This window comes from Bison bison, unplaced genomic scaffold (genome assembly GCF_000754665.1).
Source record: "Bison bison bison isolate TAMUID 2011002044 unplaced genomic scaffold, Bison_UMD1.0 scf7180017863325, whole genome shotgun sequence".
Classification (NCBI taxonomy): domain Eukaryota; kingdom Metazoa; phylum Chordata; class Mammalia; order Artiodactyla; family Bovidae; genus Bison; species Bison bison.
In genome coordinates, this window is record NW_011493897.1 from 1,168,229 (window position 1) to 1,181,411 (window position 13,183).

General features: G+C 40.4%; 1 protein-coding gene across 1 annotated transcript in view; it reads left to right on the top strand.

Moving 5' to 3' along the window:
- The window catches only part of CD160 (CD160 molecule), an 11,376-nt gene extending 1,408 nt beyond the window's left edge, over window positions 1-9,968 (top strand). The window contains 2 exon segments of the mRNA XM_010833269.1: window positions 3,238-3,347; window positions 3,350-9,968. Coding sequence (XP_010831571.1) covers window positions 3,238-3,347; window positions 3,350-3,450 — 211 coding nt within the window. The 3' untranslated portion in view covers window positions 3,451-9,968.
- Window positions 9,969-13,183: the final 3,215 nt, after the last annotated feature.

Consider the following 13,183-nt stretch of genomic DNA (forward strand, 5'->3'; position numbering starts at 1 on the left):
AGAAACAGAAACCCACTCAAATTGTCATAGATTTGGGGGGCAGGGAATAATAATAAGTAAAGCAAGCCCTTGTGAGTTCTGGAATCAGAAATCAGAAAACCAACAGAACCCCAGTTACTGTCTCAATCTCTCTGGGGTAGGAAGCCCTCTCATCTCTGCACATTTCCTTCGTGTATGTTCCCCTGCTTTGTCACTGCTTTGTGTGCATGTGCTCATTGTTTCAGTCGTGTCCTACTCTTCGCAACCCCGTGGATCATAGCCAGCCAGGCTCCTCTGTTCATAGATTTTTCCCAGCAAGAGTACTGGAGTGGGTTGCCAGGCCCTCTTCCAGGGGATCTTCCCAACCCAGGGATGGAACTCCCGTCTTTTGCACTACAGGCAGATTCTTTACCTCTGAGTCACCAGGCTTTAGCACAGCCTAAATATGGTCACTCCAACTTCAACTTTATATATGACTTCCTCCTATTCCCAGACAAGGGAGCAAGTCTTCAAAACTAAACTATGTTCTAGCTAGAATTCTATACCCAACCAAACTACCAGTTAAACACGAGGAAAGAATGAAGACAGTTTGACACACAATGACTCAAAAAAAAAAAAAAAAGTGCTTCAGTAAACCAAGAAGGTGAATCAGTACAGCGGATAAAATGAGATCATCCAGGAAATGAGAAAACTAATAGGGGGAAGGGGATAAAGAAATTCTAGAATGAATAAGGGCCCAAAAGGGTAATTGGTTGTGAAGAAAACAAATGATAGGGGGCTCGGAAAGATCTCTAGCGGGTGAAATGGAATTGACAGATCATCTTTCTGAAGGTCTATGATAGATCTGATAAAGGATTAAAGATATGGATATGGAAAACTGCCTATTTAAGATGACCATCATCTCCAAGGAAAACACTAAATTTCACAAAAGGAAGCACAATGGTAGCTCACAATTTGGCTCTGTAATAAGTAACATTTACAGAATCCAAATTATGTAAAAATAAATGAAAATTTGTGATATAATGATTTTTGAAAGATGCAGAGAAGGGTAGAGGTTTAAAAGAACTATACCCTCATTTTCTATAACACAAAGTCAGTAGACAATGTCTAAACTTTATCATCAAGAAGTGGCAGTCTTAGGGCTTTGTGTAGGAATATGGTAAAACACCTCAAAGAGTTGATAACGGATAAAAGGACACTATTATTTTTTATGAAATTTCACATATTATCTTTTTGACTTTAAGAAAAATAGATCTAAAGTACACCTACCCACCCCCAAATAGAATCTACTTACAATGCAGGAGACCTGGGTTTGATCCCTGGGTTGGAAAGATCCCCTGGAGAAGGGAATGGCAACCCACTTCAGTTCCTTGCCTGGAGAATTCCATGGGCAGAGGAGCCTGGTGAGCTACAGTCCATGGGGTCACAAAGAGTCAGACACGACTGGTTGACTAACACTTCACCCCAAATAAAAACCTATCCCAGAGCCTTTTAACAAATATTTTCATCATCACCTACAGTTACTAGTTAATCCAAATTTTCTACTTCAGCCTAAGGGAATTTGTTTTCCTCCTAGCTTCCCAGTGTCTTCCCATCTGACCTAACTAGCTTAACATTCAGCACTTTCATTCTCTCCCTTATCAAACTTTCATCTCTACTGGCTTCTGTGACTGCTTTCTGGTTTTTCTACCTTTATGGCTATTCTTTTCTTTCCTCTGCCTGTTTCCTCCTCCCGCCTCTCAAACATGAAATTTCATTCAAGGCTCATTCCCCACTCCTTCGCTCTTTTCTACTCTCTCTCCCAACTTCTCACCCACCCTCGATTTAAACCTGCAACCCCTTGCAACTGACCCACAAATCAACTCTAACCTCTTTTCTAAGTTTCAATTAAAAAATCTACCCTGACAACTGACTCCTTGTTCTTGAATGCCCTACCATTTCCTCACTCAAAATCAAATCTGAGACCATATTTTTGTCCATGATTCAGAGTCATAACCTTGGTTCCTCCCTTTTCCTCTTTCCCTATCTGGTCAGTAAGTACTACTAGTTCTTTCCCATATTCATTCCTTTCTTTCCAAAGGTATTTTCCAGGTCTTCAACATCTCACAGTGTAGTCTCCTAAGTGGTAAACCCCAGATCTCAAATCTGCCCATGTATTTAATACATCCCACACCTACCTCAGGGCCCAGCACCGAGCTACTGCCTAATAAATGGTCCATCGTCCCTAAACACGATCTCCACCTCTAATCCATACTGCCACCAGACATCTAAAATGCAAATTTGTACAAACTACACACCATTCAGAGTTTTGATGTCTTTTCACTGTCATGCGGCAGTGAATTAGTTTAGCCTGGCCCTGGAGGTGCTCTATGAAATTTCATTCTACTACTTATGTGAATACTGTTCTGGTTAATCTCCCTAATGGAAACTCCTCTTTTATTCATCTGAACAGACTGATTACATATCCCAGGCACAGTGCTAAGCCTTGGAGAATAGAATGGGTGTATAAGGAAGCCACTGTCCTTATAATCCAGTATCTGTGTTCTCCTAATACCCCTTAAATATTTCTATTAATACCTGTGATGGTTCTCCTCAAGATAGAAAGCCTTTCTCATCCTCTCAGCATACTTAAGTACTACAGTCAGTAAATATGGATGCTCACCAAATGTGGAAATAAGGTTCTTTTTGGAAGGTGAAATAAGGCTAAAGAGGTAACAGATAATACCAATAAACAATGTCTACCATTTACTGAGTGTTTACTGTGTGCCAGGCATTGTGCTAAGTGATATATTATTTCATTTAATCTTCATGGCCTTTTGAGGTAGGCAGTATTCTTGTCACGTGACAGGTCAAGCTCAAAGGTAATCCGTGTAAGTTCACTCAGCTAGTAAATAGTGGTAAATAAAAATCCAGATCTATTACAAAACCCAAGATTTTAACTTAGACTGAACTGCTTGATTCACTCCAGAAGATGGTTTTGAAATGAGATTTGGGGACACTCAAATCTAAGGTAACTAAGCTATTTTAGCTGTTTCTCTGGCCTTTAGAGTTCCTTCAAGGTAGGCCGATTTGCATCCCCACTGTGACACACATAGATTCTATATTTATGTACTGTTGCTTAAGTACGTCATCACCACCACCCACAAACGTTAAAAAATACTTATGTGGGCAACTAATTATACTGAGAGGTATCCTTGGAGATCATGAAAAAGATGTCCTGAGATTATGCAAAAGGAGGTATTAATTTTCAAAACTTTCTCCTGATCCACTGATTCTCTTCTGGACTGCAGTAATGGTACTGAAACACAGAGGACACCCTGAGTTTGGCCACAGTAAATGTGTTCTCAGCTCAGGTTTCCTGAAAGAAAAGTCTGGATGATGCTGTTCACCAGCCTGGTGACCCTTCAAGGGATGTTCAGAAGAACCTTAAGCGCCACAAGAAATGAGGGTCCTATACCTTTAACATCTTGATGCCTCTCCAGGAGTGGAAAGGAAGCCCAGAATGGGACAGTGAAATGCTCCCCAGGCCCTGGCTGTCCACAAGAAAACATAACATCAGTATGAGGGCAGAACTGGTCCAAATGGACTAGTGACTGCATACGAACTAGGGGAGGTAGATGAATCAGACTTTCCATTGGGCAGGTCACACCTACAAGGAGAGAAAGCCTGTGGGAGAGGCAAGCAAACACCCCCAACTTACTGGATGAACAAAAGGCTGTAAGTTGAGGCAACAGATGTTTGGCTACAGTGTGAAGATGAGAAAGGCAAGAAACAGACTTGGTCTGGAGGTGGGTTTTAAACAATGCAGCTCTTTAGCAAAGGATGATGGTCAGTCTGAGTACATAAAACACTTGTAGTTGAGTCCTCTGAGCATCAGTGTGAATCAGTTTTCCCTATTAGATTAAAAAAGACACTGGAATTTGCAATGATTTACCATTTCATGTCTGTATAATCAATAACTGATACAGGTTTTTGCCTCTCCTCGACATCCTTAATTTCAAGCCTATTGAGGCCTTCCTCAAATCAGTAAGTAATACTTTCCAAGCGCCACCAGAATGCAAGCTCTATAAATATGGTAAGGACTTTGTCTTTTTTACCCCAACAAAAAAACAGTATCAGGCACATAGCAGGCTCTTAATATATTTGTTTAAAGAATTTGTATGATGGGCTAGGCTTTACAAGGTGCTTCTAACCTCACAACCCTTCCAGGTAAATATTCCCTGATTACTCACCAGCAAACAGGTATAAAGAGGTTAAAGGTTGCCCCAGTGCACAGGAATTAATAAGGACCGTCTCACTCTAAAATCTGTGCTCTCAGTGATCACCTACTACATGCTAAGCAACTTCTCTCTCAACTCCATCACCACTCTCCCCATTTTGAGACTGCCTCCTCCCATTTCCAGAAACAGGACTACCTAACACTCTTACTTCAGCCCTTAACCTAAACTATCAAAAGACAACAAAGACCTAATCTGTGCTCCTTGGCAAGCATCTGCCAAACGTAAGCCTATACCAGCTTTCAGGAGGAAACTGGTGAATATCAAGCAGTCTGACCCTTCAGACATAATTCTTTATTGAATCCAAATCCTCTCAGATGGCTATTTTATTGACAAAATTAATTTTAATTATTCATACAGATTAAAAACTTTAAAGAGGAAATTTGTTTTAGCCATTCAACCTACTAACATTTATGACTCCCAAGTTATGCTAGAGGAAAAAAAATCTCTAAGCTCTTTTCCTTTTTCTAGTCAGGTGAAGAGAATGAACTTTGATAGTTCATTCCTTTCATCCCTCTCTCCCAACTCAAGACTCAGCAGAATTATGGATGTAGTAGTGTTCAGTAAAACAAAAACACACATTTTCTCAGACCCAGAGAAATGACATAGGTCAAGTTACTATGCATACATGTGACAAAAATGAGGGAACTTTCCTGGATCTCTATGCCTCCCTCAATTCATGAAGCTAATTTCAGTAAGTGTCTCTGTCCTTTCACTGTGCATTCATTGCTATCCATGGAAAACCTACCTTGAAATTGAATGGCGTCTATTCCTTCTTTGATTGTCCTACTTTCCAGCAAGGAGAGATCAAAGGTAGGCTTCTTCCCCACTTCCATCTGGATCATGCAGATTTCATAAGATTACAATTACAACTTTAAGCAGTAAGACACAACACATGTAAGACTTTCTTCCCTCCTTTCCTTGTCCATTCCCTCCAGTCATAAGGGTCTATCAAACACACATCCCAGCATGAAGTACATCAGGTATTTTGTTGCTATTCTTAAGTTTGTAGCATAATACAAATCTTCCTTTTTCTTTCTACAGCTTTGTAAGCTTTGTGCCAGAAGAAATTTTTTAAAAAGCTACAGCAAGAGAAAACTGACTTTCTTTAGCTGGGTATCTTTCACATCACAGTATACAGAGAAGGAAATAACAGGGAACAGGTGAAGAGAGGCTAAATATGCCAAGAATATGGGAAATATAAGATGGGCAAGTAAATGTATTCCTTCACTTCCCCTCCTCACTGCCAGAACAAACCTAACTTTTTTCCTACCTCAGTCACCAGTAAACAGTGCAGTTCTCACAAAAGCAGTTGGAATACAGTTCTCATTCAAATACTGGCTAAGTATCTTGTATTTTTGTACCCTGGAAGAACTTTTCCTCTATGTCCTCCGAACAAAGTCAAATAAAGAAGCAAGTCAAACAAAATGAGAACACCAGTGTTTCTGGAAGACATTTTATTTGACACGGTTAAGGGAAAGTAGATGAAACAAGCAAACATAGTTAGGATAGGGGAAGAACGCCAGACCCAGTAACTGACTTGGCAGAAAATGAGGAAACAAAGAGACCTTGGTGTTGAACAGCATCCACGTAGTAGTACTGGAGGAAGAGGAAGGTTTATTTGTGTAGACTAGGTGCACCACAGATCCTAACTGTCCAGCTTCAATGAAATACTTGTCAACCTCTCTGATCATTTCTCTCTTTTTAAATAAACATCAAAGCAGTATTTGCAGCCTTTTCTTTTCTCCCTAAGTTCAGAGATCCTTTTGTCTCTCTTTGGACAGATAACCTCTTATCATAGTTAAGCAGAGAGGTGGGGGCAGGATATTCCTGATAGGAGGAACTATATGAATAAAGAGGTGGGAACACAATTCAACCAGGGCTAAATGGCAAACCATCAAAGGGAAACAGACACCTTACCTGTGATCCTTGGCCAGGACCTGCAAAATGTGGGAGCTAAAGTTTATAGGAACAGAGGGAGAAAGGCTGAAAACAGATGGGTTAAGACCTTTATTAGTGATAGCATTGAACCTCAAACTAAGGATTTTGGATTTTGTTGTCTTATGGAGGTAAAAAGACTAGGCATGAAGTAAAAAAGCCTTAATTCAAATTCTGACTCTGCAACATACAGGCTACATGTCTACGTGTCCTTGGGCAAATGAAGTTTTGAGATACTATTTCTATCTATTTCTATCTACTTATCTGTAATATGGCATATTTCCTACTTTATCTTCTGTTTCCATAGGATTCCTCTGAGAATCAAATGAGATTCTGGATTTTAAACCCAGAACCATTGGAATTCTGGCTAAAGTCTCCAAAGCTTTCTCCACTATAGTACACTCACTTTAATCTTTATTGACCTGTTTTATGTACTAGTGCTGTTCTTTTTACTGTATTTTAAGTTTACATGAGTGGAGATGTCTTTTATTTTTTTACTATTCAAAGACTCTTCTGAAACTACTCCATATTATACAATTGCTGGAAGTCTCACAAAGAAGCCATATCCAACTATACAAAGTTTTTATCCATTGTGCTGTGCTAATTATAGCCTACATAAAAAAAAAAGTCTGCAGAAAGGACACATGATTACTGGCCAAGTTTATCAAGACATTCAAGAGCATTAGACTACTAACTCTGACTTGAACTAAGCAGAATAAATAAACCCAACAGTAAGTCAGGGGTCCCACTTCTAAAGAATTTATTTATTCGGCTTATTTCAAGACAGTTAAACAGAAATTTGAAACACTTATGTCTTGACTTTCAAAGTTTATTAATTCCACTGATTTCAAATAAGCCTATAAATTTCCATGCATGAATAAGTACTCTTCTGGACACACATCTAAACTTCAATCTATATGAGTGATTCATAATCCAAGGAATTTGAACCTCTGTAAGGCCATGCAGTTACATAAGAAATCTGTATAAGTATTATCTCTAATATATCTTACAAATAAGTAATACTTCTCTTCAACTGGATGTAGATTCTTGTGTGACTAATAAAGACAAATTGATTTAAAAGCATTACTAAAAGCATAGCAGCTTTTTGCTGTGTGTTCCAGCAAGATACTAAAACTACAATTATAATCTTGTTGGGAGGGAATCTAATAATTTTTGGACCTCAAAAATGATACATCTTATTAGAAAAAGAATCATAAGCTTACATTTCATGATTTATAGATATTAAGTGTTTCAGGTGAAAGAGGAAAGGTAGCATATAGACTTCACTTCTGGGAACACCTTAAGTGTAATTCGGCAAAACACAAAGTTTATATGTAAAAAATTTGAAACTTGAGTGCCTATAATTCCACTTATCTGGCAGGTATATAAGAGATCAAAACCTCAATAGTGTCCACTGGATAAGACGTTTTAATCCTCTCTTGATCCTGGAAAAGATCTCTGGTTGTACACTTTGTATTCTATACATTCTATTTTAAAACCCACGGCACAGCCTGCTGGGATGCTGACATTACTGCAATCTACAATTCCCCGCCCCCAATAGGATGGACACCTGTGATATGTTTACCTCAGTGTTCCCCAACCTTTTTGGCACAAGGGACTAGTTTCATGGAAGATAATTTTTCTACAGATAAGGCTGGGGAGATGGTTTCAGGATGACTCAAGAGCAGTACAATTTATTATGCCTCCACTGATCGGACAGGAGGCGGAGCTCAGATGGTTATGTGAGGGGGACTGATTGTAAATACAGAGAAAGCTTCACTTGTTCGCCTGACACTCACCTCCTGTTGTGTGGCACAGCTCCTAACAGACCACGGACCAGTACTGGTCCATGGCCCAGGGGTTTAGAACCCCTGGTATACCCCACCAAATCCTTCCCCCAACTCCCTACATCAGAACTTATGCTAGATTCTTTCTGGAAACTTATAGTAAGAGTACTCTCTCCTGCTAGTACCCTCAAACTCCCCAATCTCCACTGGTAAATTTCTGCAAACTGCACCTTTATCTTCCTACTTCTCTACCACAGAGACCAACAGGATTTCCCCTAACAATCAAATATCTATTCATCAGCCCTGCTCCTTTTCCTAAATCTGTCTTCCTTCACAGATGTCAGTGGCCTTCCTAGATCAGCTCTAAAAATCAACTCTGAGGTGGTGTCTCTCACTTCTCCAAACCCCAGAGGCTGTTTTGTTATTGTTTAAAACAGACACACTATGATCCCCTCCTGATTAGTTTTTGTTAAGTTCTGATAAACCTGTATTCCTTGAGAAACAGCACTTGGACACCAAGAAGAATGAAACTGAAGCACACAGAAGGTCATGTGAGAAGTCAATTTGTCATCAATCATTTATCAGGAAAGAAATTTTAAAAACAAGACAAATGTGTTAGAGTTCACCTAATTATAATACAGGAAAAACAGATAATGAACACCCTTTCCTCAAAGCCATTTATTCTCAACCTTCAAAAATGATAACCAGACTTTTAGCTCTAGTGAAACCCTTTGCCACATACCACATAACAGGATGCCTGCCCAAGCCAACAGTGTCCCAAAATATAGAAGTATAGAGACACATGAGCCTAAGGCAGGTACAGTGAGGGAATCAGACTATGAGGCTCCAGCCCTCTGCTGTACCCCTGCTCACTTTATCTATTTCAGTGCCCACCAAATCCCTTCTTCCTCCAGAGTGAAATGTGCATATATCCATGTGCCTATGGACACACACACACAAATGTTCAATATAAAGACATAAACAAGGAATTTTTCTAATAATTATTTAATCCAAGTGAGACTTGGGGGGGAAACAAATTCTTCTCACCAAATCTTCCAACTTGAGAAGTAACTATCGGACCAGACAGAGTACTGCTTAAGGAAAACACTTAACAAGTATTTGCTCATTTGTTATGTAGCAAATGTTCACAACTAAGGAAGCTATTTGGACTCTCCAGGTTTCCCAACTCTTCAGAGAACTGGCAATAAGAGGAATTTTGAGGGAAAATTAATTGTGAATACCAGGATTAGTCCTTCTCTCTGTTGAAGATAACAGTTAAATGTTCATCACTTTGCCCTGCCCACCCAACTGCCTAGTTCTAAGTCATCTGGAAACTACCTGAGAAGCAATAATCACTCGGAGGCCAGCGTGGAGCTGACCTACATAACCTCTCAACTTTCACGTCTACCAATCTCTAGGAAGTCTCTCCTAATTATGTGCTAACAAAATTATTTCCCTTATTTCAAATTATAATGAAAAAAGATTAAGAAGAAAAAGACATTTTATGAATGAGAAAAAAATCTGCTTATCTCTGCATGGAACTCAAAGGGTAGGCCATTTAGTACAAATGTAAAGGCCTCAAGTCTAATGACTAAGATTTGAAATTGCAACTTTCTTCTACTTGCTTTGATAATGAGTGAAAGCTGAATTGTCTCTCCTAGTAAGGCTGACTCCTAGTAAGGCTCCAGTTTCCTGAGTCTGTAAACCTTCAGGCTGTAAAGGAATGAACACCTGAAAAGTCTGGGTTATGGAGACTTCTGCTTTGGGCACTGTATCAAACTGTGTTTGGATCCATAATCATGTGGCCCAATTCTTTATAATAAATCTCTATATACATGTACACACAACCTTATGGTTCAGCTTCTCTCAGTTCAGTTCAGTTCAGTCGCTCAGTCTCGTCTGACTCTTTGCAACCCCATGAATCGCACCACGCCAGGCCTCCCTGTCCATCACCAACTCCCGGAGTTCACCCAGACTCACATCCATCAAGTCAGTGATGCCATCCAGCCATCTCATCCTCTGTCGTCCCCTTCTCCTCCTGCCCCCAATCCCTCCCAGCATCAGAGTCTTTTCCAATGAGTCAACTCTTCACATCAGGTGGCCAGGGTACTGGAGTTTCAGCTTTAGCATCATTCCTTCCAAAGAAATCCCAGGGCTGATCTCCTTCAGAATGGACTGGTTGGATCCCCTTGCAGTCCAAGGGACTCTCAAGAGTCTTCTCCAACACCACAGTTCAAAAGCATCAATTCTTCAGCACTCAGCCTTCTTCACAGTCCAACTCTCACATCCATACACGACCACTGGAAAAACCATAGCCTTGACTAGACGAACCCTTGTTAGCAAAGTAATGTCTCTGTTTTTGAACATGCTATCTAGGTTGGTCATAACTTTCCTTCCAAGGAGTAAGCGTCTTTTAATTTCATGGCTGCAGTCACCATCTGCAGTGATTTTGGAGCCCAGAAAAATAAAGTCTGACACTGTTTCCACTGTATCCCCATCTATTTCCCATGAAGTGATGGGACCAGATGCCATGATCTTCGTTTTCTGAATATTGAGCTTTAAGCCAACTTTTTCACTCTCCTCTTTCACTTTCATCAAGAGGCTTTTGAGTTCCTCTTCACTTTCTGCCATAAGGGTGGTGTCATCTGCATATCTGAGGTTATTGGTATTTCTCAAGGCAATCTTGATTCCAGCTTGTGCTTCTTCTAGCCCAGCGTTTCTCATGATGTACTCTGCATGTAAGTTGAATAAGCAGGGTGACACTATACAGCCTTGACGTACTCCTTTTCCTATCTGGAACCAGTCTGTTGTTCCATGTCCAGTTCTAACTGTTGCTTCCTGACCTGCATACAGATTTCTCAAGAGGCAGATCAGGTGGTCTGGTATTCCCATCTCTTTCAGAATTTTCTGCAGTTTATTGTGATCCACACAGTCAAAGGCTTTGGCATAGTCAATAAACCAGAAATAGATGTTTTTCTGGAACTCTCTTGCTTCTTCCATGATCCAGTGGATGTTGGCAATTTGATCTCTGGTTCCTCTGCCTTTTCTAAAACCAGCTTGAACATCAGGAAGTTTGCAGTTCATGTTATTGCTGAAGCCTGGCTTGGAGAATTGTGAGCATTACTTTACTAGCATAACCCTAAAACACTCCTTACCTAAATTAACCTGGAAGTCTGAGATATTTCCTATTCTTTGAAGAAACACTACAGATTCATTAAGTAGGAGGGGTCTTGGAAACAGCAAAAAGATTTATCTCCTTTATCTAAAAGAATTTTTAAAAAGTGAAGGAAATTTCAGATAGGTTAAGATTGATGCTCTCTGCTATTCTTATATTGAAAAGTTAAATCCTTATCCAGCACTTTGTTTGCATACCTTTGTAAAGCCACTCAAGAGTCTTTCTGGTTGTCTAGTTTAGATTAGTTCAGTCGCTCAGTCATGTCTGACTCTTTGTGATCCCATGCACTGCAGCATGCCAGGCTCCCCTGTCCATCACCAACTCCTGGAGCTTGCCCAAACTCATGTCCATCGAGTTGGTGGTGCCATCCAACCATCTCATCCTCTGTCGTCCCCTTCTCCTCCTACCTTCAATTTTTCCCAGAATCAGGTCTTTTCCAATGAGTCAGTTCTTTGCATCAGGTGGCCAAAGTATTGCAGCTTCAGCATCAGCCCTTCCAATGAATATTCAGGACTGATTTCCTTGAGGACTAATTGGATCTCCTTGCAGTCCAAGGGACTCTCAAGAGTCTTCTCCAACACAACAGTTCAAAAGCATCAATTCTGCACTCAGCTTTCTTTACAGTCCAACTCTCACATCCATACATGACTACTGGAAAAACCATAGCTCTGACAAGACAGATCTTTGTTGACAAAGTAATGTCTCTGCTTTTTAATATGCGGTCTAGGTTGGTGATAGCTTTTCTTCCAAGGAGCAAGCAACTTTTAATTTCATGGCTGCAGTCACCATCTGCAGAGATTTTGGAGCCTAAGAAAATAAAGTATCTCACTGTTTCCATTGTTTCCCCATCTATTTGCCATGAAGTGATGGGACCGGATATAATGATCTTAGTTTTCTGAATATTGAGTTTTAAGCCACCTTTTTCACTCTCCTCTTTCACTTTCATCAAAAGGCTCTTTAGTTCTTCTTAAATTTCTGCCATAAGGGTGGTGTCATCTCCATATCTGAGGCTACTGATATTTCTCCCAGCAATCTTGATTCCAGCTTGTGCTTCATCCAGCCCAGAGTTTCTCATGATGCACTCTGCACAGAAGTTAAATAAGCAGGGTGACAATATACAGCCTTGAAGTATTCCTTTGCCAATTTGGAACCAGTCTGTTGTGCCACGTCTGGTTCTAACTGTTGCTTCTTTACCTGCATACAGATTTCTTAGGAGGCAGTTAAGGTGGTCTGTTATTCCCATCTCTTGAAGAATTTTCTACAGTTTGTTGTGATCCACACTGTCAAAGGCTTTGGCATTGTCAATAAAACAGAAGTAATGTTTTTCTGGAAATCTCTTGCTTTTTCTGTGATCCAAATGATGTTGGCAACTTGATCTCTGGTTCCTCTGCCTTTTCTAAATCCAGCTTGAACACCTAGAAGTTCATGGTTCTCGTACTGTTGAAGTCTGGCTTGGAGAATTTTGAGCATTACTTTGCTAGCATGAGATAGTATGATTGTGCAGTAGTTTGAACATTCTTTGGCATTGCCTTTCTTTGGGATTGGAATGAAAACTGACCTTTTCCAGTCCTGTGGCCACTGCTGAGTTTTCCAAACCTGCTGCCATAATGAGTGCAGCACCTTAACAGCATCATCATTTAACTGGCATCATTTTAGTTCTCTAGTTGTAAGTAAAAATACACCTTCCTGTCCTGGCATCAGTTCACTTCAGTTCAGTCACTCAGTTGTGTCCAACTCTTTGCGACCCCATGAACCACAGCATGCCAGGCCTCCCTGTCCATCACCAACTCCCGGAGTCCACCCAAACCCATGTCCACTGTGTCAGTGATACCATCCAACCATCTCATCCTCTGTCATCCCCTTCTCCTCTTGCCCTCCATCTTTCCCAGCACCAGGGTCTTTTCAAATGAGTTAGCTCTCCGCATCAGGTGGCCAAAGTACTGGAGTTTCAGCTTCAACATCAGTCCCTCCAATGAACACCCAGGACTGATCTCCTTCAGGATGGACTGGTTGGATCTCCTTGCAGT